Source organism: Amblyraja radiata, chromosome 13, assembly GCF_010909765.2.
Source record: "Amblyraja radiata isolate CabotCenter1 chromosome 13, sAmbRad1.1.pri, whole genome shotgun sequence".
NCBI classification, from domain to species: Eukaryota; Metazoa; Chordata; class Chondrichthyes; order Rajiformes; family Rajidae; genus Amblyraja; species Amblyraja radiata.
In genome coordinates, this window is record NC_045968.1 from 13,810,472 (window position 1) to 13,826,001 (window position 15,530).

Consider the following 15,530-nt stretch of genomic DNA (forward strand, 5'->3'; position numbering starts at 1 on the left):
AATTTTAAATTACAGAAAGGAACATTATTGAATATTTGACTGAGAGAATGGCAAAACAAAATCTTATTAATAGACCACAGATTACCAGCATTGAGCATGGGACACCGAAGGTCATGGAGCTTTATTTGATTATCTCAGTGCTTTTGTGCTGAATCTTTTCTCAAGCGATTCAGTGGGTGGAATAAGTTTTACACATCAGAGAAAGTGAACATGATAGCCAAATAGCCCCTTTAATGTTCCCATGCACAATTCTCATGAAAGTGAATATTTATGCATATGGATGATCCATGGAGTCAAAAAATTGTTTTACATTTATTTCTGCTGAAAAAATTATAGGGAGACACAAAATGCTGGAGCAACTCAGCGAGCTAAAGCAGCATCTCTGGAGAGAAGGAATAGGCGATGTTTCGGGTCGAGGTATCGACTCTAAACATCGCCCATTCCTTCTCTCCAGAGATGCTGCCTCACCCGCGGGTTGCTCCAGCATTTTGTGTCTAACTTCGATTTAAACCAGCATCTGCAGTTCTATCTTACAGGAAAAATGTATAACTTCATTCAGGTTTGAAGAGAATTAATTAAGCTCATGACTTATCCAGCAGTCAGTTTCTTTTGAATTCTGCATGATTGAGGTTTATCCCTCAGAGCATTCACTGCCCTTTGCAGATTTCCAAGTGTCAAGTCAAGTCAAGTCAAGTTTATTTGTCACATACACATACGAGATGTGCAGTGAAATGAAAGTGGCAATGCTCGCGGACTTTTGTGCAAAAGACAAACAACCAAACAAACTATAAACACAATCATAACACACATATTCTTTTACATAATAAATAATGGAAGGAAAAACATTCAGTAGAGTTAGTCCCTGGTAAGATAGGCGTTTACAGTCCGAATGGCCTCTGGGAAGAAACTCCTTCTCAACCTCTCCGTTCTCACCGTATGGCAACGGAGGCGTTTGCCTGACCGTAGCAGCTGGAACAGTCCGTTGCAGGGGTGGAAGGGGTCTCTCATGATATTGTTGGCTCTGTAGTTGCACCTCCTGATGTATAGTTCCTGCAGGGGGGAAAGTGAAGTTCCCATAGTGCGTTCGGCTGAACGCACTACTCTCTACAGAGCCTTCTTGTCCTTGGCAGAGCAATTCCCAAACCAGATGGTTATGTTCCCGGACAAGATGCTTTCCACCGCCGCTGCGTAGAAGCACTGGAGGATGCGTATCCTTCCTGTCATATATAATAAACCCTGAAAAATTGTTTTTTCTGTAGACTTTTAGAATTCAATATTGTCGGTAGTAAAATTACCTCAAGATATTTGTCAAATTGGCTAAGAAGAACAAAGATACGCTCTTTAATAAGGGCTGCAACCGTCCCATGTTGGTGTGACTGGACCCTGTACATAGGCTGACAGGTCATTACCAGTTTGTATTTGACTGAACATTGGAATTTCAACCCCTGCCTGTTTATTCAGTGAGTTCCGTTAAAGGGAGCATCTCAAAGATTTAAAACATGATAAAGCAGGATCACCTCTTAACATCCAGCAGTGAAGAAAAGTGAAAAACATATTTTGGTTGAATGAGCTTGAAGAGAGAAGATTTTGCAGCATGCATGATATTATCCAGACACTTTCAATGGAGATTCCTGCAGTTTCTCAATGCAGTTAATGAAAATAATTTTGTACAACAGAGATAAGTCAAAGCATGGAAATTCATGTAATATTTTCAAGAAAATAGTCAAATTGGAAAAGGAAGCAAGTAGCCATGATACTAAAGGATAGGATAAAAAAACTGTAGAGTGTAAGGAACTTAGCTTGGAAAAACAAGTCAAATCAGTTTAGGTGGAGTTAAGTACATCGGTGGAAATTGTCTCAAACCACGCAAATAATGGGGGTAATTCAGCATGTGGTTCTCATGAAGACAGTATAGCATATTATGTAGGGGTCTTCAATCTTCATAGAACGGGCAAAGAATTTTAATAGTAAAAATGTAGAGGACGAATACACTCTGGTATTCCAGAACTGTATGTTAAGAAATCAACCAGGAGATACAATTTAATTTGGATCTATGAACATTTTAAAAGACTGCAGACGCTGGTAATCGCAAATAAAAACAGGAAATGGTGGAAACACTCAGCAGGTCTGACAGCATCTGTGGAAAGAGGAACAGTTGGGATTTCCAGTCAAAGACTCTTAAACTTGTTTTCTGATATATTGATGCTGCCTCGCGCACACATACAGCATGATCAAATATAATTGCTTTTGCTGTCAGTTCTCACCCTGCTCTCACCTTCATATGGTCCATCTCTGACACATCCCTGTGTGGATTGCTCTCCATCCAGAGGATAGGTTTGTGACAAATATCCTTCACAAACCAGGAGACTCCCACCGTTATCTCAACAATACTTCCCAAAATCATTTCCTCTGTAGGATTGCATTACCTTCTCCCATTTACTCTGATTCCATCAAATGTTCTCCAGTTACCAAATCTTTCTGCACAGGTGCCTCCGAGATGTCTTCCTATCTCTTAAATGGCTTCTCTGCCAACACAGGAGCGGGAGCCCTCAAAAAAGTCTCATTTGCTCCTTTGTGCTCGCCCATTTGTAGATTGAGCAAGAACAAGAGTGACATCTGTGCCGAACATGATGCCAAATTAACTTCCTTCTACCTATACATGATCCTTATCCCTCCATTCCTTACATGACAATGTGCTTGTCTAAAAGCCCTCTTGAACATCACTATCATGTCTGCTTCCACCACACTCCTGGCAACGCATTCCACGAACGCACCACGCTCTTCATTCATTCGCACTAACTTTGATCGGACTTTACTGGCTTTACCTTGCACTAAACGTTATTCCCTTATCATATAAGTACACACTATAAATGGCTCGATTGTAATCATGTGTTGTCTTTCCGCTGACTGGTTTACATGCCCTAACCCTAACCCTAACCCTAACCCTAACGCAACAAAAGCTTTTCACGTGACAATAAACTAAATGGAAACTAAAAGGTTGTCCTGCACATTTTAAATTTTCTCCCTCTCATTTTAAAGCTAAGACCTCCAGTAGTTGATATTTCCACCCCTTGGAGAAAAGATTCTGACCATCCATCCTATCTACGCCCCTTCAAAGAAAACAATCTAAGTGTACAGCTTCATCCTCTAATTGAGAGAAATAGGGTTCTGTTTTGAACGTCAAGCATATGAACAATATAACCTGCTGAAGTGAGTGTAAGTAGGCTCTCATCACCAGGAATGTTGGGCTGAAAGAGGACACGGATATTGGTTTGTTTCTCCTTACGGAGAATATGGGGGATTTTGTAGACATTGGTTTGTAGTGATTTGCCTGCTGAAACTAATGCATCTTTCTTGTGTGTAATGAGATGACCAGAACTGTACACAGTAAAAGAGGTATGGTTTAACTATATTCAGTTGATAGAGGAAAGCATCCCACATGCCCTTTTAACCGCTTTATTGACCTCCCCTGCTACCTTCAACTATCTATTCTGATCTGCTTTCCGAAGACCCTCAGGTCCTCTCATTTATTGTGTATTCCATTGCCTTGTTCCACTCCCCACATAAAATCACCTTACACTCCCCCGGGTTAAACACTAGTTGCAGACATCCACATGTCCATACAGCCTGAAGCTTTCCTCTTCGCTGTCAACCACACGGCAATTACCACCGTCATGGTGAGCACTTCAGCAGAGCTCTTCACAAAATAACAGATACACAGTCTGGCAAAAACTCCCAAATCACTTGAAACTGCACAATGGACAGTTGACTGTATAGGACCGTAAAGGACAGTATAGAACAAGGGTTCCCAACAGGGAGCACATTTCGCCTACCCAGGGGGTAAATTTGTTGATTCTGGATTTTTACATATTTTTTCTCATTGACTGACTGTGTTTGGTTCTGATATACCGGTATATCTGTTCATCACTAGTTGTTCATAAATAAGTGAAATAACATTGCTATGTGCTATTAAAATTGACGGGTAAATGGGACGGAAAAGGTTGGGAACCCCTGCTATAGAAGTTGGGAGGTCATGTTGCACTTGTGTAAGATGTTGGTGAGACCGTATTTAGAATATTGTGTTCAGTTCTGGGCACCATGTTATAGGAAAGGTATTGTCCAGCTTGAAAGGGTTCAGTAAAGATTTACGAGGATGTTGCTAGAACTAGAGGGTGTGAGCTATAGGGAGAGGTTGAGCAGTCTGGGTCTCTATTCCATGGAGTGCAGGAGGATGAGGGGTGATCTTATAGAGGTGTACAAAATCATGAGAGGAATAGATGCACAGAGTCTCTTGCCCAGAGTAGGGTAATCAAGGACCAGAGGACAAGGGGTAAAGATTTAATATGAATCCGAGGGGCAACAATGTAGTCCCTCAACATTGGAGAAACCAAATGGAGATTGGAGAACTGTTTTGAAGTGCACATTACTTTCTAGTCCATAGAGTTGACCCTGAGCTTCAAGTAGGCTGTAACTTTATTTCTCCACCCCTTTCCCACTCGGAATGAGCTACCTGCGGATTCCTGCGCTAATTAATAATGTACAAGGAAATCAAAGGATAAATGGTTAGTCCTAGAAAGTGTAACTAAAGTTAAAAAATGAGCCATGATTTTATTGAGTGGTGGATCAGGAAAGAGGGGTCATATGGGATACTCTAACATCTATATCTTACATTCTTTGCCAAGTTCTTGAGGCTTTCTCTTTATGCCGACTATTGTTTTTCTTTGCTAACGTAAATCAGAAGGGCAACTCTGAGCTTAAAGTTACATACCCTGGTAGATATTGAATTCAATTCCTTGTATATAACTGATTTATTCTATAACACAGCATGAAAGAAAGTTGTTTGGCCCAAGTTACTGTTCTGGCTCTGTGAGATATTTCTTATTCATGTCTCTCCCTTGTCCTGCACCCCAGGGTCTGCAAATCTTTCTCCATCAACTATCCACGCAATTCCCTTCTGATTGTTAATGTTGAATAGGCTTCCCCAAACATTTTACTTACATTTTATGAATGCCCACTTCAATAGTTTTAATTGGTAAAATACTCTATGAAATCTGCTTTAAATCAGCAAAATCTTTAAGAAATTTAAAACATGTTTGAAACAAATTTGCAGCCATTAGTGACAATAATGCAGTAATAATTTGCCAATTTTGTTTCACCAAAGACCAGAGTAGCTGATGAGCTACTGAAAGCTATTTTTGGAGACAGGAGGGAAATATATTTTGATGCGAGCAATATTAACACTTTCAATTATTTGAATTAATAACCATTCAAGCTTTGCAATGCTGCCAACATTAACGTGATCGACCAATAACTCAAATTAACTGCAGTGAGTTTTCCTATTTTGTGAATAATTATTTTTTTAAATATGACCACCATCCAGTTTGTGTTGATATAAATTGGAATGTAGCTGAATGATTCCAAAATGTTTCTTCCAATCTGGTGTTTTGCATCTGATTTCACAGTCCTTTCTGTTTAATCTATGAATCTTTCATTTAAACAAAGTATGGAGCGATGGGCTCAAGGACACCATTGAGTCGGCAAAGGGAAATATATTTCTCACTAAATCTCTACCAGTAGTCAGTCTAAGCTCAAGATACCAGCAAAGCCCTTCTGCCAGCAGGTTCTTGACCAATCTTCCATGCCCACACTTGCTGCTAAATTGCATTATCTGGCATGACTTAACTTCTACGCTGCTCAGTCACAGGCACCAGGGAAGCATGTTGTCGGAGAATTGCTGGTGTTCAAGTTTTAATGGGTAACCTGCCAAAGTCTCATAGCCCAGAGGCCTAAACTCAATCTGACAGGGATTTTTTTAGACGAGAGGAGATTTAATTCCTTAAGGGTTTCAGTTGCATTTCTGTTAAAAAATAGAATGCTACATAAATTTTACAGTTGTTTACTATTTTAGAAACACTGTGACTAGAAGTGTAGTCAATAGCCTTGATGTTTTTTTACTTCTACTTTACAATGCAGTTTAGATGTAGAGAGGAGTTTCAGAGCAATGCACTTCACATCAAATAGTTTCATTTTAACAATGCTGTACTTAAAATTATTTTGAAAATCCCCAAAGGTTTTTTTCTTGCCTTATGAGCAACTCGGTGACAATACTGACAGGGAGAGACATCTGCAGTCTTACATAGATCCAATTACTTTATTTTATTTTTACACCATGCAAAACAGAAAATATATTAACCAGTATGTGATGGACAAGATGTTTGTGCACATTAACTTAATATATCCTGTTACAGCAAAACCAATAGGTATTAGTTTTAGAGGACAACACAGTGGCACAGCTGGTAGAGCTGCTGCCTCACAGTGTCACTCAGTTTTGATTCTGACCTCAGATGTTGTCTGTGTGGAGTTCGCACGTTCACTCTGTGGAGCCATGGGTGCTTCCATTTCCTCCTACATCCCAAAACGTGCAGTTTGCAGGTTAATTGATCTCCGTAAATTGCCCCATGTGTGTAGGGAGCGGATGAGAAATTGGGATAACATAGAACTTGTGTCAACAGGTCGGCGTGGACTCGGTGGGCTGCAGAAATCCAAAACCTGGGCATCACTGAAAATCCAAGTACATGACAAGACTTGATTCCTTTGCCCAGTTGTGCTTGTGATTGTAATCTCCCCAACCACGAGCTCGCATGTTGCATTTTAGCGGATTCCTTTTTTTAAAAGTTACAGGTCTTTAAGTGTAGTCCAGTCTAACTGTGTAAATTGTTAATTACATGTCAGTGATTGAACATTAAAAAAATTAATATTCTTGCATTTTCTTTCTCATTCTACCAAGTGAAATTATCTTGCTCAGTCATCTTGCTTCATCATGTAGGCATTTATTAATCTTTTGAATATCCAACAAAATAATTAACCTCAGCCCATTTTCTCTAAAGGCATGTGTTGATTGCTGTGGAACCCACTGAGATGAGACTGACTGACAGTTTTAATATGGTAGACACAAAATGCTGGAGTAACTCAGCGGGTGAGCAGCATCTAGGGAGAGAAGGAATTGGCGACGTTTTGGGTCGAGACCCTTCTTCAGACTAATTATTCATACAATATATAACATGCATTAGAAAAATAAAGCACCAAGAAAATATTCCATTCAATGTTTACAATAGAGAGAGGGTATTGCAATATCCTAGTGTGTATCTTATGTTATGTCTGATGTCTACATTAGCGGTCTTGTTTGGAGTAAGGGAACAACGTGAATACTTTCAGCAATGGTATCCCCTAGTAAAAGAAAATGTACTGTAACTGATGCCCCATCGGCCCTCTCAGGTCGATGTACATGATTTCAGGAAAACAAACAGGTTATTCGTTATGTACAAAAAAATGCTGGAGAAACTCAGCGGGTGCAGCAGCATCTATGGAGCAAAGGAAATAGGCAACGTTTCGGGCCAAAACCCTTCTTCAGACTGATGGGGTGGGGGGGGGGGGGGGCGGGGAGAAGCTTATTAAGAAGGTTATTCGTTATTCTTTGGCCAAAATATTTATCCCTCAATCACAGCAGGGAGGCAGGGATGGGCTGAGGATGGACACAAAGTGTTGGAGTAACTCAGTGGGTCAGGCAGCATCACATGGATAGGTGATGTTTCGGGTCAGCATCCTTCTTCAGACCAAGCATTTGCTCCATAAGTGTTGGTAAGTGAGGGACCTCCAAGCAAATGCAAAGGCCCAACTTTATAGATTGCTCTTTGGTGAAATGTTGCTGATCGCACCACAGTCTCGGACAACACACGGGCTTCACAGTTTAACCCCAGGCACGACAGTGGGCGGTCAACTTGCTGAAGTTCAAGTTCAAGTGAGTTTATTGTCATGTGTCCCTGTATAGGACAATGAAATTCTTGCTTTGCTTAAGCACACAGAAAATAGTAGGCATTTACTACAAAACAGATAAATGTGTCCATATCCCATGATATAAATATATACGCACATGAATAAATAAACTGGTAAAGTGCAAATAACAGAAAGTGCTTATTAATAATCAGAGTTTTGTCCGAACCAGGTTTAATAGCCTGATGGCTGTGGGGAAGTAGCTATTCCTGAACCTGGTTGTTGCAGTCTTCAGGCTCCTGTACCTTCTACCTGAAGGTAGCAGGGAGATGAGTGTGTGGCCAGGATGGTGTGGGTCTTTGATGATACTGCCAGCCTTTTTGAGGCAGCGACTGCGATAAATCCCCTCGATGGAAGGAAGGTCAGAGCCGATGATGGACTGGGCAGTGTTTACTACTTTTTGTAGTCTTTTCCTCTCCAGGGCGCTCAAATTGCCGAACCAAGCCACAATGCAACCGGTCAGTATGCTCTCGACTGTGCACCTGTAGAAGTTAGAGAGAGTCTTCCTTGACAATCCGACTCTCCGTAATCTTCTCAGGAAGTAGAGGCGCTGATGAGCTTTTTTGATAATTGCGTTAGTGTTCTCGGACCAGGAAAGATCTTCAGAGATGTGCACGCCCAGGAATTTGAAGTTCTTGACCCTTTCAACCATCGACCCGTTGATATAAATGGGGCTGTGGGTCCCCCTCCTACTCCTTCCAAAGTCCACAATCAGTTTCTTGGTTTTGCTGGTGTTGAGGGCCAGGTTATTGCGCTGGCACCATATGGACAGTTGCTCGATCTCTCTTCTGTATTCTGACTCATCCCCATCAGTGATACGCCCCACAATAGTGGTGTCGTCAGCGAACTTGATGATGGAGTTCGCACTGTGGTTCGCTACGCAGTCATGGGTATAGAGTGAGTACAGCAGGGGGCTGAGCACGCAGCCTTGAGGTGCTCCCGTGCTGATTGTTATCGAGGCTGACACATTTCCACCAATACAAACAGACTGTGGTCTGAGGATGAGGAAGTCGAGGATCCAGTTGCAGAGGGATGCGCAGAGACCCAGTTCTGCGAGTTTGGTAACCAGTTTGGAGGGGATGATTGTGTTAAATGCCGAGCTGTAATCAATGAATAACAGCCTGACATATGAGTTTTTGCTGTCCAAGTGGTCCAGTGCGGAGTGGAGGGCCAGCGAGATCGCATCCACCGTTGATCTGTTGTGGCGGTACGCGAACTGCAGTGGGTCCAGGTTTTTGTCGAGGTAGGAGTTGATTTGCTCCATGATCAACCTCTCAAAGCACTTCATCACCACCGGCGTTAGTGCCACTGGTCGATAGTCATTGAGGCACGTCACCTTACTCTTCTTGGGCACCGGTATAATTGATGCCCTTTTAAAGCAGGTGGGGACCTCAGACCTCAGAAGTGAGAGGTTGAAAATGTCCGTAAAAACTCCCGCCAGTTGGTCCGCACAGGTTTTTAGAACACGGCCGGGTATACCATCAGGACCAGGTGCTTTTCGGGGGTTCACCCCTCTGAAGGATTTCCTGACATCGGCCTCTGTGACTGAGACTGAAATGCCATCACAGCGAATGGGGGATCGGGAAGGCACATCAGTATTCTCCCTGTCAAAGCGTGCGTAAAACGCATTGAGCTCGTCAGGGAGTGATGTTACACCGACATTCGAGCTGCCTCCTGGTTTTGCCTTGTAGGAGGTGATTGCATTCAGGACCTGCCACAGCTGCCGAACATCTGTCTCGTCCTCCAGTTTGGAGCAGAAATCCCTTTTGGCCTTTTTGATGGCCTTACCAAGGTCGTATCTGGTCTTCATGTAGGCAGGGTCACCGATAAGGAGCAGGGATAAATTGTTGGCCAATTATATTGTTTATTTCATTGAGGGTGATTAAATATTTTTATTATTAGGAAGTTTTTTAGTTTAAAAACGTTACAACATACGTTACAAAGTCGTCTTTTTGAGTCTCATTGTCTGTACTCGCTCTCACCTCGCACACAGCTAACAATGGCCTATTTTATCATTACTCTTTCATTCATTTGTTCCATATTTTTCTACATCACCGTCTATATCCCTCGTTTCCTTTCCCAAGACTCTCAGTCTAAAGAAGGGTCTTGACCCGAAGCGTCATCTATTCCTTTTCTCTAGAGATGCTGTCTGACCTGCTGAGTTACTCCAACTGTTTGTGTCTAACAACACTGTTTTAAAATAGTTTAATATCCCCATAGATTTTAGATGAGTTCTGGGACATTTAAAAATAATGAAAGGTCTTGAGATGTTTGACAGCCAACCAAGTGTGGCCATTGGAAAGACACAAAGGGCCATGGAGCAACTCAGCGGGTCAGGAAGCATCCCTGGAGAACATGGATATGTGACGTTTCGAGTCGGGACCCTTCATCGGATAACTTGGCTTAACTGGCTGTCAATTCATTATTATAGATATTTTTCAGACACTTATGGCTATCCAGGTGAAGGTATTCCATTGTGTGAAGCCTACCTGTAGCTGTTAAGTAAATGTATGTGAATTTAGTTTGGAGGTACAGTGCGAAAACAGGCCCTTCGGCCCACCAAGTCCATGCAGACCAGCGATCCCTGCACACGAACGCTTTCCTACAACACTAGGAACAATTTACAATTATGCCAAGCCAATTGACTTACAAACCTGTTCGTCTTTGGAGTGTGGGAGGAAACCGGAGATCCCGGAGAAAACCCACCAAGGTCACGGGGAGAACATACAAATTCCGTACAGGCAATCACCTATAATATAGTCAGGATCGAACCCGGGTCTCTGGCGCTGTAATGCAGCAACTCTACCGCTGCGCAAACATGCTGTCCACGCGCGCGTGTGTGTAAGTACTATGAAAGCTATGAATGAGAACATGTGGCATGCTACGATCAGCAAGGCCTGACCCTTTATTTGGACCATGCCAGATAGATATTTAAGGAAGACCCATTTGAATAAATTGTGTGCTGTTTCCTATATTAGGTCAGTGACTATCGTCCAGAATTACTCCATTGTCAACAGAGCACAATGGGATAATCTGGCAGCATCATAGAAGCTGCAGCGTAAATGTATGTCTTTTTCTTTTGGTAGAAACACGGAAATAAAATGATCATTATTTATTTATCCGTTACCCTACATTCACTATCTTCCGCTGCTCGCTATCTGGTTTACTTGAGTTTAACTTGATTGTATTTTTGCATAGCATATCAGATCTGATTGGATAGCACGCAAAACAAAGTATTGCATTGTGCTTCTGTACACAAGACGATAACCAACCTAATCCTAATGCAACCGGCATATTACTGTTTTTCAGGAGATGGAACCTGTTCTGCAGAATAATGCTGTGGCTTATATCAACATATTCAAACCTGTTATGGGAAATGGAAGCCTGCATACTGTAGCATCTCCATCGCTTTGGCAACTCGCAACGGATGTTATAAACATGGTATGTCCCTTTATTGAGGTGTCCAACATGATATGTATATTAATTTATGGATGACCTGTTTGTTTTGATCAGTAAATATTGTCGAATAGTAACATTATGGCAGATATTTTGTGAAAGTGGTCAAACTGCAAGGAGAGCTATTTCATATATTTCTCTCTTTTACGTATTTACAATTTTATTAGGCATTCGCTTATTTCCTTCATCCATTTATCTGCTTTTCCATTATTGTTTCGTTTCCTGGATGGTTTTTAAAGTACCAATTTCACTAATTTTTCCTTTGCTTGCGTTCTTATTAATATCGATTTCCTTTTTTTAAATTGCTGTCATTTCAGCTGCACAAAAATGACCTGGATAATAAAAGTATATAAACTACCAGTTGCAGAAAATAGGGGGAAACAAACGTGATGCGAGGAGATGCAAAGGACATGCGGAGGCTAATGGACTGGCCAAGCCATCCAGCAGCCAAAAACAAATAAAATGCAATCCGAATAATTGTAATATACTCCATATATTTCAACCAAATGTGGGAGATAATCATACAAAACAAATTGAATTAACATAGGCAGATCTTAAAAGAAACCTGAAATTACTGTTAATCGATTTCAGTCTTCTTACAATGAGGCTAATTTTAAAAGGTAATAGCTTGTTAAGATATAATGCTGGAATATGTGAATATAAATGTAAGGAGTTCTTCTGTGGCTTTATAATATACCGATGATACTTCTTTTGAGATTATTTATGCTAATTTGATTGCTATGTTACAAGAGAAACTTGCATTAGAAAGGGTTCATAAATGATCAACAAGACTAATCCCAGTGTGAAGTGGATAAACTCTGCAGAATGACTGGAGAAACACGTATCACAAACTGCAAAAAAAAAAACGTCTTTTGGAACTGGGCTCGTTGGTTAATATATGAGGGAGTGTTTTCATTTTCAGTACTATCATCGATAAGGACACAGATTATGCTTATTTTGAGTGGTATTGATCAGTTTCAGCATTTAACTCAAATTCATTTGCAAATGGTTGAATGAAATATCAGTCACAAGCCAGTACAACTGAGCAGTTAAACATTTTTTTTAAATACTTTGGCGCAGCATACCATTCACAGAGGAATTTATCACAAAAAATGCATTTTTAATTGACTGTCTTCTTTGAATAACTACATTTTAAATAGCTGGAAATTACTGCAAAATTTTGAGGAACTATTTACTGGCTCATTAGGTCTGTGAGACATCAGTGTCCATAGAACAGTACAGCATAGAAACAGGCCTTTCAGCCCATAGAATCCATGCCGACTATGATGCCAATTTAAACTAATCTCTACTGCCTGGACATGATCCATATTCCCCCACATGTTTTTTTTAAACTTTGCGCCTCTCATCTTAAAGCTATGCCCTTTAGTTTTTGACATTTCAATCCTGTGATAAATGTTCTGACTGTCTAGCCCACCTCTGCCTCATTAGAAACATAGAAAACATACAAAAATAGGTGTAGGAGTAGACCATTCGGCCCTTCGAGCCATTCCGTATGATCATGGCTGATCATCTAAAATCAGTACCCCGTTCCTGCTGTTTCCCATATCCCTTGATTCCTTTAGCCCTAAGAGCTGAATCTAACTCTCTCTTGAAAACATCCAGTGAATTGGCCTCCACTGGCCTCTGTGGCACAGAATTCCACAGATTCACAACCCTCTGGGTGAAAACATGTTTCCTCATCTCAGTCCTAAATGGCCTACCTCTTATTCTTATACTGTGACCCCTGATTCTGGACTCCCCCAACACCGGGAACATTTTTCCTGCATCTAGCCTGTTCAATCCTTTCAGAATTTTATATGTTTCCATGAGATCCCCTCTCCTTCTAATTTCCAGTGAATATAAGCCCAGTCGAACCATTCGTTCATCGTCCCGCCACCCCGGGAATTAACGTGATGAACCTACGCTTCACTCCCTCAATAGCAATAATGTCCTTTCTCAAATTAGGGGACCAAAATTGCACACAATACTCCAGCTGTGGTCTCACCTGTACAACTGCAGTAGGCCCTCCTTGCTCCTAAACTCAAATCCTCTTGCAATGAAGGCCAACATGCTATTAGCTTTCTTCACTTCCTGCTGTACCTGTATGCTTACTTTCAGTGACTGATGTACAAGCACACCCAGGTTTCGTTGCATCTCCCCTTTTCTTAATCTGACACCATTCAGATAATAATCTGCTTTCCTGTTCTTGCCACCAAAGTCGACAACCTCACATTTATCCACATTATACAGCATCTGCCATGCATCTGCCCACTCACCCAACCTACCCAAGTCACCTTGCAGCCTCAGAGCATCTGCATCGCAGCTCACACTGCCACCCAGCTTTGTGCCATCTGCAAACTTGGAGTTGTTATTTAATTCCCTCGTCTAAATCGTTAATATATATTGTAAATAACTGGGGTCCTAGCACCAAGCTTTGCGGCACCCCACTAGTCACTGCCTGTCATTCTGAAAATGACCCGTTAATTCCTACTCTTTGCTTCATGTCTGCCAACCAGTTTTCTATCCATGTCAATACCCTACCCCTAATACCATGTGTTCTAATTTTGCACACTATGTGGGACTTTCTCGAAGGCTTTTTGTAAGTCCAGATACACCACATCCATTTGCTCTCTCTTATCCATTTTACTTGTTATATCCTCAAGAAATTCCAGAAAATTAATCAAGCATGATTTCCCCTTCATAAATCCATGCCGATCCTGTCACTGCGTTCCAAATGCACAGCGATAACATCTTTAACAATCGACTCAAGCATCTTCCCCACTACCGATGTAAGGCTAACTGGTCTATAATTCCCCATTTTCTCTCTCCCTCCTTTCTCAAAAAGTGGGGTTATATTAGCTACCCTCCAGTTCACAGGAACTGATCCAGAAGTCGAGAGAACATTGGAAAATTATCACCAATGCATCCATGATTTCTAGGGCCACCTCCTTGAGTATTCTGGGATGCAGACCATCAGGCCCTGGGGATTTATCTGCCTTCAGTCCAAACTGTTTACCCAACACCATTTCCTGACTAATGTGGATTCCCTTCAGTTCCTCCCTCCCACTAGATCCTTGGTCTCCTAGTACTTCTGGGAGATTGTTTGTATCTTCCTTAGTGAAGACAGAACCAAAGTGCTCATTTTAATTATTACCTATCACCTATTAATCTTATATGCTACGATTAGTGTTCCTCTCAGCCTCTGTCGCTCCAGAAAAAAACAATCCATGTTTAACCAAGCTCTCCGTATTGCTAATACCATCTAATCTGGCAACATTCTGGTTATCCTCTTCTACACCCTCTCCCAAAACATCAACAATAGTGTAATAGGGCGAGCCGATAGAATGCCACTCAATACTCCAAAAGCGGACTAATCAAAGTCCTATAAAGTTTTTGCATGACTTCCAGACTCTGATAATCAATGCACTGACTGATGAGTGTGAAGAATGGTCCCGATCAAATATGCCACCTATTCATGCTCTTCAGAGATGTTGCCGGACCCACTGAGTTACTTCAGCATTTTGTCTCTTTTTTTGTAAACCAGCACCTACGGATACTGGTGACTCCAAGGCAATTTGATAGTGTGCCTTGCTGACAGGTCTTTTCTGCATCTTGGTCTTAGCTTTGAGTTTTTAAAGATCTACGAGGAAACCACAAGATGTCCTGTTTGTAGATTTCTTGCCTCTCGTAGAATGACAGAGCTTGTAAAAAGAATAGGACGAGGAGCAATTGCTCAAATTCCCAAACTTATTTCACTCCATTTGAAATCATAAAAGCAGAGCAGAGTGTTTAAGTAGTCGTCACTTGTGAAGCTTCCTTGATTGCTCCAATTCAATTTGAATCAGTTAGTTTCTTTATAAAATAAATATAAGTTTGTAACTTTAAATATGCTCTCCAATTGTTGTTGAATAAAAGATGCAATTCTAGGACACATCAAAGGCTTCGTGCTTTCAACGTTTCCTGTGCAATACTCTGCATGTTACTTCATTACAGTCTAGGAACCTGCAGGGATGTATATATTACACTGATAATAAGTTACAAACAGTAGCTACTTGATACAATTAAGTCATGGGACTGTGTAGCCATGCCAGAATAAATCTGTAATTTCACAATAAACATACTGTGCAGACTTAAACTGACAAGACTGAAGATCAGAGAAGTAAAAGCTGGTATGTGGAATATTGGAAAGAGTCATGCAGACTGAAAATAAGGCCCTTTGGCCCAACTTGGCTATGCTGACCAAA

At 41.2% G+C, this 15,530-nt stretch overlaps 1 protein-coding gene across 4 annotated transcripts in view; it reads left to right on the forward strand.

Moving 5' to 3' along the window:
* Window positions 1-15,530, forward strand: part of naaladl2 (N-acetylated alpha-linked acidic dipeptidase like 2) — a 663,050-nt gene that overhangs the window by 512,548 nt on the left and 134,972 nt on the right. For all 4 annotated transcript variants that reach the window (XM_033031269.1, XM_033031267.1, XM_033031271.1 and 1 more), the window contains one exon: window positions 11,140-11,271. In XM_033031269.1, the coding sequence (XP_032887160.1) occupies window positions 11,140-11,271 (132 nt within the window). The remainder of the gene's footprint in view (window positions 1-11,139; window positions 11,272-15,530) is intronic.